At 39.1% G+C, this 16054-nt stretch overlaps 1 protein-coding gene across 1 annotated transcript in view; it reads right to left on the bottom strand.

The window, feature by feature from the left end:
- Positions 1–16054, bottom strand: part of dnai1.2 (dynein, axonemal, intermediate chain 1, paralog 2) — a 147865-nt gene that overhangs the window by 7719 nt on the left and 124092 nt on the right. Inside the window, exon 19 of the mRNA XM_073064242.1 lies at positions 5883–6068. Within this exon, the coding sequence (XP_072920343.1) occupies positions 5883–6068 (186 nt within the window). The remainder of the gene's footprint in view (positions 1–5882; positions 6069–16054) is intronic.

Genomic DNA, 16054 nt, shown 5'->3' with positions numbered 1-16054 from the left:
GGACCTGTACTCACTTGAATTTAGAAGGATGGTGGGGGGGGAGGATTCTCATTGAAACCCTTTGAATGTTGAAAGTTTAGACAGAGTAGATGTGGAAAGGATATTTTCCATGGTGGGGGAGTCTAGGATAAGAGGCCACAGCCTCAGGAGGGGCGTCAATTTAAAACTGATGCAGAGTAATTTCTTTAGCTGGAGGGTGGTGTATTTGTGGAATTTATTACCACAGGCAGGTGTGAAGGTCAATTCATTGGGTGTATTTAAGGCGGAAATTAAAAGGTTCTTGATTAGCCACAGTATCAAAGGTTACGAGGGGAAGGCCAGAGAGTAGGGCTGAAGAAGTTAGAAAAAAGGATCTGCCATGATTGAATGGCGGAGCAGTCACGATGGGCCAAATGTCTAATTCTCCTCCTATGTCTCATGGCCTAAAATGACTCCTCAGTAATATTAAGTTAAGGCTAAGTAAGAACATAAAAGCAAAAGACTTCAGTACAGCTATACACATTAAAAATTCAAGCTACTTTACCAATTGAAGCATAATTTGTATGTAATCACTATTTGGGCTAAATATATCATTTGTTACAATTCCAACTATATGTTTGAATGGGATGTTAAAAGGTGCTTAAAAAATGGTTACTTTTTGATTATATTTATAGGCCAGTATTGTCCAGTGAGGGCAACGAGGCAGTAAGAGAAGTTAGGATGGTTTGTGATATAAACAGAAGTAGCAATTTTTTCCTGTTTAGTATTTTGGACATAAGTTCTTTTGTTTCTGGTATTTATTATGGAGAAGAACATTGTAGATAGAGAGTAGAAATTTCTAAGGATTTGTTATTTGCTGAAGTCAATGAAAAATTGACTTGGATGTGCAACAAAAAGGTTGCATAGTCAGTGTGAGTCCACTTATCAATTGTTTCACAGACCAATTTCTCTTCCAATATCTCAGATCTATCATAAGTAACTTTGGATTTCCATTCTAGGCAATATTTTGGTGTGAGTAGTGAACCACAATTCACATTGGTCATAGAATGTAGGTGATTGACAGAAAAACTAAAAATGACATTTGAAAAAGCTTATCATACAAAATTTTAAGGGGTTGTATGCAAAATTATGGTGGTTATAGATATGGTAAATGCAAGCAGGCTTTTTCCACTGAGGTTGGTGAGACTAGAAAAGGAGGTCCTGGGTTAAGGGTGAAAGGTGAAATGTTTAAAAGGAACATGAGTGGGAACTTGTTTACTCAGGGGGTGAGAGTGTGGAATGAGCTGCCAGCTGAAGTGTTGAATGCAGGTTCGATTTCAACATTTAAGAGAAGTTTGAGTAAGTGCATGGATGGGAGGGGTATGGAGGACTGTGGTCCAAATGCAAGTCGATGGGACAAGGCAGAATAATAATTCTGCATGGACTAAATGGACTAAAGATCCTGTTTATGTGCTGTAGTTCTCTATGATTCTATGATTATGACTATAATGAGTGGCTATGGTTTAGAATAAATTGCCAGTTATTATCGTTGAGACATGATAAAGTGAGCTGAATAAGTGTTTAAAAGGAAATAATTTACAGAGCTGTGGGGAAAGAGCAAGAGACTGAATGTAACTTGATGGCATTTTCATAGAAACAGTACAGACATAACAGTGTAAATAGCCTCTGTTGGTGCTATTACTACTGTGACTCATTGATTCTGTGCCCCCCCCCCCACCTTATTTTGCTGCAATGACAAGAAAATTTACAAATTCATTCCTCCCCTTCTTATGTTCTAAGACTGCAAGGGCAATAAATTACAATCAAAATATTGGTTAAGCAGCAGCAACCGTATACAAATTTGGTTGTGTACCATCAACAAATGATAACATAGCTAGAAGGTGATAGGTGGAGTGGTCCCCAATTTACGATGGATCTCAGCAATGTAGAGGAGGCCGCATTCGGAGCACTGGATACTATAGACGACACCAGCAAATTCACATGCGAAGTGTTGCCTCACTTGGAAGGACTGTTTAGGGGCCTGAATGGAGGTGAGGTAGGAGGTGAATGGTCAGGTGTAGCATTTTGGCTGCTTTCAGGGATAATTGCTGAGAGTGAGATTAGTGGGAAAGCGGGAAGTGAGGGGGGAGGTAAATATATGTTTAGTGGTAAGATCCCAAGTCCAACATCTTAAATATCTCTATCAGATCTTCTTGTAACCTTCTCTAAAGCCTTCTAAAGCATTTACATCCTTCCCAAAATCTGCTGCCAAGAATTGGGCACAATACTCCACCTGCAGTTCAATCAGTTTTAGTAAGGCTCATTGTGACTATGTTGCACACATACCCTCTTCTGTGAATAAAGCCAAGAATTTGATATGCCTTCTTTAAACAATGTTCCTAACCTTCTCTGTCACTTTCAAAAAACCATGTAAGCCTCTCTTTTCTCAAAGCCCTTTCAGAATAGTGCTCTTTAGTTTATATTGTCTTTTCACATTCTTATTGAAATGTAACACTTCACATTTCTCAGCATTAAATTTTATCTGATAACAACCCTCCTATTTCACCAATCTATCTAAATCTCATTGAGTTTTACTATTATCCACTTCCTAGTTCACATATATCCGAATTTCAACTAAAATTTTGAAACTGCTCTGTGCATCCAAGTTTTAATCATTATTAGGAAAGGCCATGGATCTAGTACACATCCTTGGAGAACATCGTGATTTTACTTCCCTTGAGCTCAAAAATAAACACTTCATTATTTGTACTGCTGTTATAACTCAGTGTCTCAGGATGTCCTGAACCAGCTGCCCTATCCACTTTAAATGCTGCTAGTCTGCTGCCTGCTCATCATCAATGTTTAGCTCATTCAGAATGTCAGTAACATTAAGGTTTGCTCAAAATCCAGTAGGATCTTCATCATTGGCACATCACTGATGAATGGTCCCATTTCAGAGTTACAGTATTGACATGAAATCAAGAGGAACACTACACAGCACATTTAGGATATCTGCTTAGTTTAACAATAGGGTTGTAGGTATGCAAAAGCATGAAATATTTCTATAAATATCATTTGATTTAAATTTCTATAAGTTTATAATTAAATTATTTTCAAATCTTAATAACTTGGTAATGCTATAGTGAATGAAATAATTTGGAACTGTACAAATGAAATTCTCATCCCTATATTCCCCCCTTCAGTCTCCTTAAAGATTAGAGATAAAGATTAGCCTTATTTGTCAAATGTATTGTACATCAGAACATACAGTGAAATGTGTTGTGTGCATCAAACCTCAAATTAATTAGAATTGTGAGGGGAGCCCACAAGTGTCACCAAACTTCTAGCGCCAACATAGCATGTCTGCAGCTCACTAACCATATGCCTCTGAAATGTACGAGGTAACAGGAGCACTCAGAGGAAATCAATGTGGTCATGGAGAGAGCATACAAACTCCTTTTAAACTGTGGTGGTATTTAAACCCTGATCTTACAGCTAGCACTGTGAAACATTGCTTCAACCGCTATACTAACGTGGTGACCCTTTATTCCATGGTCCACTGTTCTCTTCTATCAGATTCCCTCTTTTCAGCCCTTTGCCACCTCCCAGCTTCTTACATCATTTCTACTCCCCACCTCCTCTCACCTAGATTCATGTTTCACTCCACTATCTCCTCCACGCTTTTATACTGGTTATCTCTCTACTTTCCAGTATTGAAACTAGACTGTCAACTTCCCTCTATGAAAGCTGCTTGACTCACTGAGTTCATCTAGGATTTTGAATGTTCTTCCAGATTTCCACCATCTGAAAGAGTGTTTCATCCTCAATGCACTTACATTCAGAGAGGAAGCTGGAGGGCATTCAATATTTTCTACTATTTCTCAATCGTTCTCCATTGCACTGGTGACGCAATGGCATCAGCGCCAGACTCCGGAGCGAAGGCTCCCGAGTTCTAATCCAAATCGGGTCGCCCCCGAGCACGCTTTCCATCTGTGCCGGGTTGAGCATTGAGCTAGCCACTTGGCCTCGTAAAAAATACAAGGGTCAAGTCAGGAACGTTCATATTGAGACCCGAAAGGAGACCAATCCTGACACTATGCACCAGACAAGAATGGCTGACTGTCTGGTGCAACACGCTAAAAAAAAATTATAAGTGTGAAGTGGTTCATTTTGTTAGGTCAAATATGATGGCAGAATATAGTATTAATGGTAAGACTCTTGCAGTGTGGAGGATTAGAGGGATCTTGGGGTCCGAGTCCAAAGCACACTCAAAGCAGCTGCACAGGTTGACTCTGTGGTTAAGAAGGCATACAATGTATTGGCCTTCATCAATCGTGGAATTGAATTTAGGAGCCAAGAGGTAATGTTGCAGCTATATAGGACCCTGGTCAGACCCCACTTGGAGTATTGTGCTCAGTTCTGGTCGCCTCACTACAGGAAGGATGTGGAAGCCATAGAAAGGGTGTAGAGGAGATTTACAAGGATATTGCCTGGATTGGGGAGCATGCCTTATGAGAATAGGTTGAGTGAACTTGGCCTTTTCTCCTTGGAGCGATGGAGAATGAGGAGTGACCTGATATAGGTGTATAAGATGATGAGAGGCATTGATTATGTGGATAGTCAGAGACTTTTTCCCAGGGCTGAAATGGTTGCCACAAGAGGACACAGGTCTAAGGTGCTGGGGAGTAGGTACAGAGGAGATATCAGGGGTAAGTCTTTTACTCAGACAGTGGTGAGTGCGTGGAATGGGCTGCCAGTAGCGGTGGTGGAGGTGGATGCGATAGAGTCTTTTAAGAGACTTTTGGATAGGTACATGGAGCTTAGAAAAATAGAGGGCTATAGGTAAGCAGAGTAATTTCTAAGGTTGGGATGTGTACAGCACAACTTTGTAAGCCGAAGGGCCTGTATTGTGCTGTAGGTTTCCTATGTTTCATGTCCCCAACTACAACTCTGCGTCCAATTGCACAAAGTTTAAAGTTGTAGAAGGGTTGAGTTTCCAAGTGCATTATTTTCACAAGGTTATTGTGTAAATACAGTGACTGATTAGGAAAGTTAACATGATTTTATTATTCATAGGGGAATTAAAATACAAAAATGGGGAAGTACACTTCATTTATATAAGGCATTGGTGAGACCACAGCCTTGTCATGAAGACGATGTACAGTATTGTGGTCTCCTCTTTAAGGAAGCATTCTAATATGTTAGGGACAGTTCAGATTAGATTTACTAGACTAGCACGTGGAATGGGTAGTTTCTCTTAGGAGGAAATGTTGGATTAGCTAGGCTTGCATTTATTGGAGTTTGGAAGAGTGCAAGGGGATGACTGAAATGTACAATATCCCAAGGAGTCTTAACAGGGTGGATATGGAGCAGATTTTACTTGAGGATGTAGAACTAGGGGTCACTGCAAAGATAAGAAGTTGACTTTAAGATAGAGATGCAGGACTAAATAAACGTTGGATACTTTCCTTTTGCTGAATGCCTGGTCAGCCACATGTAACGGCAGATAATGCCTTAATGTGACTTGGAGCATTGCAGCAAGTTAGTGTAATCAAGTGGTTGGACAGTTCATGATAATGAAGTGCCAGCTGGGTCCACTTCTCATATATTTCACTCATCTGATGAAGATTCCTCTTCATTTTCATCAAATTACAATAATAGATCTAAAGAAAAACTTACAGGTTATGCCATTCTGCATTGTACTTACCGAGTATTATGTAATTAGGCAAGCCCTTAATGCATGGCATCTCTTTGAATCTCAAAGTTTGGCATTTCATTACCCACATACTTCACAAAAGAATTAAATTTTTTAAAAATCACATTTAATTAATATATTTTAGAGCTAAAGGAGATAATAGAGGCTTTGGAGAAAAATTGTAGCACTCTGTTGCATAATACATCAGAAATTCAAGATACTGTCTTACCTTTGGCTGTTTTCGGAGATTTGGAGACAACTTCAAGATTGTCACACCGCCACGCTCATCTCCGACCATTATGATGGGGTGGGTTGGATTGAATGCAATATGTGTGAGTTTATTTCTCTTCTTGTTCACGATAGCTTGCTCACAAATTGGTTCATATTTGTTAACATTTAAATCATACACATGAACCTGGATCGAAAAAAAGTTCAAAGTGTTTAGGTGAACTTTAAATTTTGATTAAAGAGTAGTGATGTGAAGTATGAAGAATGAAAATGAAAGTGAAGAAATAAGCTAAACTCTTAAATGTTGGAGAAGCGTTCATAGTATATCCTTGCATGTCTTTGATGCCCTGTGGCTGAATTTACAGAAAGATTAGGAAATAACTAACTCTAAAACCAGGAGACAGACACTCTTTCCTTGCCTAAATTGCTACAAAGGGTATACATTTAATTTGATTTCGCCTTCCAGTTAAAAAATTTCCTCCACCGTCCCTCTTCTTCTATTCCCCACTCTGGCCCCTTACCTCTTCTCACCTGCCTATCACCTCCCGTGGATCCCATCCTTTACTTCAATGGTCCACTCTCCTCTCCTATCAGATTCTTTCCTCTCCAGCTCTTTACTTTTCCTATACACCTGGTGTCACCTATCAACTTCGAGCTATCCTCCTTCTCCTCTCCTCACCTTTTTATTCTGTCGTCTTCCTCCCTCATTTCCAGCCCAAAATGCTGATTGTTTATTCATTTCCATGTACGTTGCTGGACCTGCTGAGTTCCTTCAGCATTTTGTATGTGTTACAATAGGATGTTAGTTAAATGGACACACCATCAAAGAGAAGACTGTATAATCCAAACTACTCAAATGAGTAAGCCTTCTAAAGAAATTTAATATGTACAATGTGCCATGGGATGTTCCATTTCACTGTATACGGTAGATTTCCTGTCAGAATGTTTGAAGAATTAAATATAAATGCAGTAGGGGATAATTCAGGACAATGATTTTTGTGATTCCAGTAGTTCACAATCTTAGCAAAAACGTTCAGGGTATTTCAGTGATACGTTTATGAATACAAAACACTGTAAATCATGGCCTTTATTTTATATTTTCTTTAAAGTGTATATTGAAATATTATTCAGTGGTTATGAAGTAGTGTTATTGGACCAGCAGCCAAAATTCTGGATCGATTTATCCAGAGATCTAAGATCAAGTTTCATCATGACAATTTAATTTCAGTTCCTGAAGTAAAAAAAACTACACAAATTACTAGATTAGCAATGGATTCAGGAGAGGACATATGGCATCCTTGCCCACTTTGTTATTATGGGACCCCAGACCTTTAGTGCGGTTCACACTTACATGCTTTACCATACCACTCAGACCAATATGAGTTAGAGATGGGCAATAAATGCTGGCCTTGATAGCAATGTCCAGATGCTGAGAATAAAGTGAGGGAAGAAGCAACAGCAAGTCAGAGATGACTCACCTTCTGACATCCCAACACACATATTCCACAGAAATGGCAGATGATTCCATGTTCTTTGTTGAAAGCAATGTCAATGTCACACCAGATATACCCAACAATATCCAGGACAACGTAATCTCCTTATGTGAAAAGTCCACTTTCATTTGCCGGCTTCCTATCTTACAGGAGTGACAGTAATGTATTTCACTCAATTGAGATTGCAGTCTCTCCTCCTGGTGAATACAATGCTGCATTATCCTTGTCAGTGCACACAGCAGGCCATGTAACTAGGCCTCAAATAGTTACTTGCATTAAAGCCACATCTTACAAAAACCTGTTTATCATCTTGACAGGCAACGCCTGGCACTTACATTTTATTTCTTATTAAGGAATGCAAAAATAAAAAGAAATACCCCCTGCAAGTGTTATAGATGAATAATTATTGATTCAGAATAAAATGTTTTATTATATATTTTGAGTCTTTTTTTTTCTTATACTGCAGCAACTGCCACCACTGGGTTATAAACTGGGTTATGGATGAGAGGGGTTTGGAGGGATATGGCCCAGGTGCAGGTCAGTGGGATTAGGCAGAAAAATGGTTTGGCACAGCCAAGAAGGGCCAAAAGACCTGTTTCTGTGCTGTAATGTTCTATAGCTCTATGGTAAACGTGCAGGAGCAGTAAGTGCCTTGCTCAAGGACACACACACTGCCTTGGCTGAAGCTTGAACTAACAACCTTCAAATTGCTAGCCCAAAGCCTTAACCACTTGGCCATGCACTGAATAGTTGATGCTGGGCAGAGAGAACACATCTTTTTGAGAAATAAAACCAAATGTATTAATTGGGTAGGTTTACTTAGTTCAATATGTCTCTACTTGGTATGAGTGTTGTTCAGGGATGGTTTAGCAGCAGATCAGACAACATCTACGGAGGGAAATCAACAGTCAATATTTTGGGTTGAAACTCTTCATTGTGACTGGAAAGGGGGCAGAAGACAGATTAAGAAGGTGGGGGAGGGGAAGGAGTACAAGTCAGCAGTTTACTCTCCCTTTCTAGTCCAGATAAAGAATTTCAGCCCTAAAGAGGTGCTACAGTAGCGTAGTGGTTAGCACAACACTATTAAAGTTCAGGGTGTTGGAGTTCAATCCCTGCATCCTCTTTTAAGGAGTCTGAACCCTATGGAATGAGTGGGTTTTCTCTGGGTCCTCTGGTTTTCTTCCCACAGTCCAAAGATATACAGGTTAATTGGGCATTGTAAATTGTCCTGTGATTAGGCGAGGGTTAAATCAGGGATTGCTGGACAGTGTGACTCCAAGAGCCAGAAGGGCTATCTGTGCTGAATCTCTAAAACATCGACTGTGTATTTCCCTCCATAGATGCTGTCTGACCTGCTGAATTCCTCCAGCATTTTGTGTGTGTTTCTCTGGATTTCCAGCATCTGCAAAAGCTCCTGTGTCTCTGACTGGCAGCAGGGATAGAGAGGGCAGACACAAAGATCAGCACCTTTTCAATCACTTAATTCATATTCATTGTCTCACTAATTCACAGATTTATAACCATACTGTATTATTTGGAACCACTTTATGGATGACGAAGAAGGCCGACTTGCTCATTTTGAGATCTTTTGCATCAATCTCAATTTTGTAAATAAACACCAGCCTTCCCAAAATTAAGTGGCTTCCATTCTTTCATTCATCAAGTCCATGCCACTCTAATGTACCCACACACTGGTCCCCCATAATTTGTCTGACTTTTGTCCCTAATGATCTGATTGACGTCCATCCTGCTCTTTGACTTGTACCTAACCAACTCTATTAATTGTCTCTCAGAACTCACTTTTTTTGTCATTCCACCCTCTCCCTCTGTCTCACAGAGAATAAAATATACATTTTCTTGCAAGATAGGAAACTACTGAGATAATGTTCATGTTATTGTACAGACAATAATATAATAGATAGATAGATAGATAGATAGATAGATACCGGTACTTTATTCATCCCCATGGGATAAAATACCATATTGCTATATTTTTATATGAGAATTCCTGAGAGAATGCATTTAATCATAGCATTTAGTATTTATTTTCATTTAAAGAGAAAGAAATTCAGTTATCTTATTACCACTGAACTGTGCCTGGCTGCTTGTTCATTTCATGTATATGGTGAAACGGCAGCCTGTTACTAAAATGAATCTGTGTTTGAAGTAGCCAGTCCATTAAGTGGATCCAAAATGAAATCTGATTTTCTATGTGCCTATCTTTGCTTTGGAGAGATGGTATACTTAGCGATGTATTGAGGTCCCTTAGAGGCTGATTGTTTTTGTTGGAACCAGCACAAAAATAATCACCTCTATTATTGGATGTGATTGAATTTTGAAAGTCAGAAAGAAGCAGCAGGAAATACTCATTATTTTCCTTTCTATTTGCTTTGACATGTTATATCAAATCCCTGTTTATATGTTTTGACAGATTTCTGACTTATATTTTGAATTTATACATCTCTAAGATGTTGAGAGTGGAATGACAGAGGTACAACTTACCATAATGAAGCCTGCTATTTGTATTGATACAAGTGAAAATAACTTCCTTTCAGAATGAGATGTTAAAAAGAGTAAAATTTTGAAACACTAGGTTTTAAACCGGGCATTTCTGAATAGAGTCAACCTTGCTCCCTTGGTGTAGTTTCCATTTCAGTAATGTGGAGGATACCATCTTTCCCTGTGCTTGCTCCTTGTCAAAACATTGTAAATATAGTACTAATCAAACACTTATGGGTCAACTTGGTCTTCACAACACAGCAGGGGATTGAACCATCATAGATCAAAATTCTATTCTTCACCTTTCATCCTTTACCCCAAAATACACAGTACAAAAGATTCTGCAGATGCTGGAAATCAAAAGTAGCACACGCAAAATGATGGAGGAACTCAGCAGGTCAGGCAACATTTATAGAGAGGAATAAAGAGTCGATGTTTTGGGTCGAGATACTTCATCAGGACTTCATTAGGATTAGTGCTAACCATCCTATCCCTGACCTCACTCCAACTCATCCTTTTCCCTTCTTTAACACCTCCATCTTGGCTCCCATCATTGGATCTTGCTCCTGAGTCTCCAATTGCATATCAGACATATTCAATTTGTGATTCTCTGTTCATCTTCTCCATCCAATTCAACTTGATTGCTTCCAATTCTTCCACGTCCATTATTGCCAAAATCAAAACAGTGCAAATGGAGACCTCACATCAGATTAAATTGGTACCAAGGTTTAATGACTGAAATGTGCACTGGCCCCCATAGAGGTGGCTAATTAGTGTCTCCTTACTAGGGCTCCAGACAATGACGACATGTATTTTAGGGTGCAATTTTTTAAAGAAATTATCTACCAAGAACCTTATCATGGGGAATTACATTTTAAATTTTAAAAAAGAATTAGAATTCTGTACTTTTAAACACTATTCAATTGGTATCACTGAATAAATTGTGTATCATACTTCTACATTTATTATGATTTCCACTCAAAACAGCAAGAGAATATATAGCATGATTTATGTCACAGTGCAGAAAGACATTTTAATTGTTTATGATTGAAATCAAACTATCTTGCTTAAAATGGGACTTATTTATAAAAACACTTGAACATTAAACTACCCCATTTAGCATTATTCTTGGCCAGTGCCAAAATGTTAAATGACTTTACTTCCACTCAGCAGAATCTGCCATTCACAAACCATCACTTTAAATGCACTATAATTACTAACCATAATCTTTCAAACAATTTTATTATAGCCATTGGTCATAGAGTCTAAGAACATGGAAACAGGCCCTTTGTCCCTACTCGTCCATGCTGAACTGTGTTACCCAATGAGCTGGTCCCCTCTGCCTGCATTTGGCTTATAACCCTTCACATCCTTCTTAACTGCTGGTAGAACAATCTAAGAATCACAATATGGTACATAATGACAAAAATAAAAGATACAATTTTTAAAATATATGTTTGTGTTATGATTTCACAAGACTTCTGAATACTTCACAGCTAATAAAGTGTTTTCAAGGTGTAGGTGGTGTGGCAGTCTTGAAAAAAATTGGCAGCTTACTCATGCAGAGTAAACACTAAGCTGTGTGCATACATCTACTGATGCTTCTGAACACATCATCAGTGCTGTTCCTGGAATCATCGGTGTTTCAGGTCTTTCAACATCATACACTCTTCTCCAGCTGACCCAGTTGGGGCTGATCAGACCCCAGCTTATGTCCAGATGGCTAGCTACATATGACTCTATGGCTCCCCTCTCTTGAGCCACAGCCATCTTGAAGCCCTCTCTGCCGCATCAGTGGCATTGCGGGTGGCTCTCCTCTTCCTCTCTCCCTCGATGCCCAAATTGCTGAAGGCTCTGGCTAAGGAACGGGCTGCAAATCCCCTACAACCAACTTCTACTAAGTCAAATAAATTCATAATGTGAGTATCTTGGGCAGTCAATCTATCCCCCATTTCCACTTGAGAAAGTAAATTGGGACATTATTACAATGCTCTGTCAAGTTGCTTTTACTGATACTTGGTTATAGCAAATTTCAGTCAAAATCTTTATGTACCTCTTTAATTTCAACATATATTAGAAGACAAAATGAGCCTTGACATGTCCATAAGCAATGTTAGCATTCATTTTGAGAGGATAAGAATATGAAAATAATGATGTAATGCTGAGGCCTTTATAAGGCACTGGTAAAACCTCACTTGGAGTATTGTGAGCAGTTTTGGGCCCCTTATCTAAGAAAGGATGTGCTGACATTGGAGATAGTTCAAAGGAGGTTCATAAAAATGATTCTGGGAATGAAAGTTCTTTTATATGAGGGATGTTTGATGGCTCTGGGCCTGTACTTATTGGAACTTAGAAGAATGAAGGGGGGATATCACTGAAAACTATCAAATGTTGAAAGGCCCAGATAGATGCGAATAGTATGTTTCCTACAGTAGGGGAGTCTAGGAGCAAAAGGGCACAACCTCAGAATAGAGGGACGTCCATTTAGAATGGAGATGAAGAGGAATTTGTTGCCTTTGGCAGCTGTGAAGGCCAGATCAGTGGGGCGTTTTTAAAGCAGAGATTGATAGGTTCTTGAGGGTCTCATAATGAGAGTATCTAGGGCAGTCAATCTAACCCCCATTTCTACTTGAGAAAACAAATTGGTACGTCATTACAATGCTCTGTCAAGTTGTGAAAATTTATGTAGAGAAGGCAGAAGAATGGGGTTGAGAAGGAAATGGATCAGCCATGATCAAATGGTTGACTAAATGGGCTGAATAGAAACATAGAAAATAGGTGCAGGAGTAGGCCATTCGGCCCTTTGAGCCTGCACCGCCATTCAGTATGATCATGGCTGATTATCCAACTCAGAACCCTGTACCTGCTTTCTCACCATACCCCCTGATCCCTTTAGCCACAAGGGCCATATCCAACTTCCTCTTAAATATAGCCAATGAACCGGCCTCAACTGTTTCCTGTGGCAGAGAATTCCACAGATTCACCACTCTCTCTGTGAAGAAGTTTTTCCTCATCTCGGTTCTAAAAGGCTTCCCCTTTATCCTTAAACTGTGACCCCTCATTCTGGACTTCCCCAACATCGGAAACAATCTTCCTGCATCTAGCCTGTCCAATCCCTTTAGAATTTTATATGTTTCAATAAGATTCCCCCCTCAATCTTCTAAATTCCAGTGAGTATAAGCCTAGTTGATCCAGTCTTTCTTCATATGAAAGTCCTGCCATCCCAGGAATCAATCTGGTGAACATTCTCTGTACTCCCTCTATGGCAAGAATGTCTTTCCTCAGATTAGGGGACCAAAACTGCACACAATATTCTAGGTGCGGTCTCACCAAGGCCTTGTACAACTGCAGTAGAACCTCCCCGCTCCTGTACTCAAATCCTTTTGCTATGAATGCCAACATACCATTTGCCTTTTTCACTGCCTGCTGTACCTGCATGCCCACCTTCAATGACTGGTGTACAATGACACCCAGGTTTCGTTGCATCTCCCCTTTTCCTAATCGGCCACCGTTCAGATAATAATCTGTTTTCCTGTTCTTGCAACCAAAGTGGATAACCTCACACTTATCCACATTAAATTGCATCTGCCATGAATGGCCTAATTCTGCTACTATGTCTTATGGTCTTATAAGATATCACATTCGTGAATCCCAAACTTAATGCATTAAAAGTTTCAAAATGTTAAGTCTCTTTATTTAGGTTTGAACACGATGTGCTGACTCAGGGATGTTGCCTTTGAGTTATGATTGGTACCTTGCTTCAGTAGTAAGGAATAAAGTACCGTTATATAGTCCCTAACTGTTGAACTGTAGTTCACAGCACATTAATGTACAAACATCCTTATCAACGGTCAAACTCGCTGCAGTATTATGCAAGAATTAAATCTAAAGGAATACATAAGATCTGACTTCAAGAGCAGGAAAATCTGATTGCCTTGTTTGCTAACTGCAATCTTAAAAAGTAAGACAACTGTGATTGTACTTGCATCAGCAAAGTTTTCAATGGGATAAAGAATATAGTTAAGCCTAAAACAGGCAATGATAAGTAGATGGAGTGGATATGGAGTCTATAACTCATTTATCAAACTTGTTAACAGTGTGATTAAGATCAAGTGGTGCTTAAGAAGGGGATGAAACTAGTGGTGATAAAATGAAGTTTTTCGCAATGGTTGAGGTTGCTGTTTCTCTTAACACTAAGCTGTTGGAATTATTACCAACGTAGACTAGATCTTCTGATATGGAGTTTTATTGTACAAAAGGCAATTGAGAATCCTAACAATTGGAGACGGATCTCACATTTCCTTTTTAACCTTTTCTTATATTATTTAAATACAATTTATTGAATCAATATATTTAGAATATAAAAACCTATTTATTAAATTAATGTCTTTATTGTTTTTTACCGTATAAAAAATCTGATACGCTTTTCCGCTGTACCTCCCTCTGCAACTGGATTCTCGTCTTCCTTATTGGGGATCACAGTCAGAGTGGATCAGTAATAATAGCTCCCCTTACTAACTATCAACACAGGTGCATTTCAAGGATGCGTGCTTAACCCACTGTTTACAGTCATGACTCTGTGGCTAAGTACATCTCAAATACCATCTATAAATTTGTTGATGATACCAATGTTATTATTTGTAGAATCTCAGATGCTAATGAGGAAGCCAATAAAGGAGGCTGGTTGGGCAGTGTCACAATAACATCCTTGTACTCAACATCAGCAAGTCAACAAAACTGGTTGTAGATTTCAGGATGGGGAAGTCGGGAGAACATACACCAGTCCTCACTGGGAGGCCAACAGTGGAAAGGGTACACTAAGTTCCTAGGCAATCAATAAGTATACTATTGGCTTAACTTTGTTAGTAGTCTGAGGAGATTTGATATATCACCAAGGCTCTTACAAATTTCTATAGATGCATAGTGGAGAGTATTCTGACTGGAAATTAGTGCCTGGTTTGGAGCCTTCAATGTACAGGATTGCAAGAAGCTGCAGTGGGTTACAGATTCAGCCGGCTTCATCGCAGGCACAAACCTCCACATCATCGAGGACATCTTCAACAGGAAGTGCCTCAAGAAGGCAGCATCTATCAGGACCCTCACCATCCAGGAAACACCCTCTTTTCATTACTGCCATCACGGAGGAGGTACAGGAGTCTGAAGATTCGCACTCAATGGTTTAGGAACAGCTTCTTCCCCTCCACCATCAGATTTCTGAATGGTCCATTTACCAATGAACACTACCTTGATATTCCTCTTTTCGCACTACCTATCAATTTATTTATTTATTTATTTATTTATTTTTGCAATTCATCAATTTTTATGTCTACTACTGCACTACTTCTGCAAAACAACAAAGTGCACATCATATAATTCAGTGACAATAAACCTGATTCTGATAGTTGTTATTTCCTTGGTTTCATAGTGCTTTTCACATTTTTAACTTGGTTACATTTGTGAGCTAGCTACAACGTAACAATTCAAAATCTACTTCATCGGTTGTAAATTGTTTTTAAATGTCCTGAAATGGCACTGTACAAATATAAGCCTTGCATTTCTGTTTATACTGTATGTGATTTTATGAACTTTGTATTTGTACCAAAATGCTTAAGTATAAAAATGTCAGCAATTCACACTATTAATTATTTTAAAATATACCTGTAAGCACTAGACTTGGAAGAGATAATCATAGAGTTATAGAGGACTATATCACAAAAAATAGGTCCTTTAGCCCATCTAGTCTGTATCAGTTTGGCATTCTGCCTAGACCCATTTACTTGCACCTGGACTATAACCCTCCATTTGTCTCTCATTCATGTATCTATCCAAATTTTTCTTAGTTTTGCAACTGAACCCACATCTATAACTTCTACTAGCGGCTCATTCCACACTGACACCACCCACTGAGTGAAAAGGTTCGCCCTCAGATTTCCCTTAAATAGTCCACTTTCACCTAAACCCATGACCTCTAGGTCTAGTCTCACCCAACCTGAGGGGAAAATCCTCATACATGCCCTCAGGAGTTTGTATATCCTTAAAAGATCTCCTTCATTTTCCTGAGCTACTTTGAATAAAGTCCTAAACTATTTAGATATTCCCTATAAATCAAATCCCGGCAACGCCCTTGTACATTTTCTCTGCACTCTTGCCAGCTTATACATTACAAATTTATAATTCCTTA

Source organism: Hemitrygon akajei, chromosome 13 (assembly GCF_048418815.1).
Source record: "Hemitrygon akajei chromosome 13, sHemAka1.3, whole genome shotgun sequence".
Lineage (NCBI taxonomy): Eukaryota > Metazoa > Chordata > Chondrichthyes > Myliobatiformes > Dasyatidae > Hemitrygon > Hemitrygon akajei.
The sequence above is the reverse complement of the archived record's forward strand: the minus strand, read 5'-3'. Positions and strand labels throughout refer to the sequence as shown.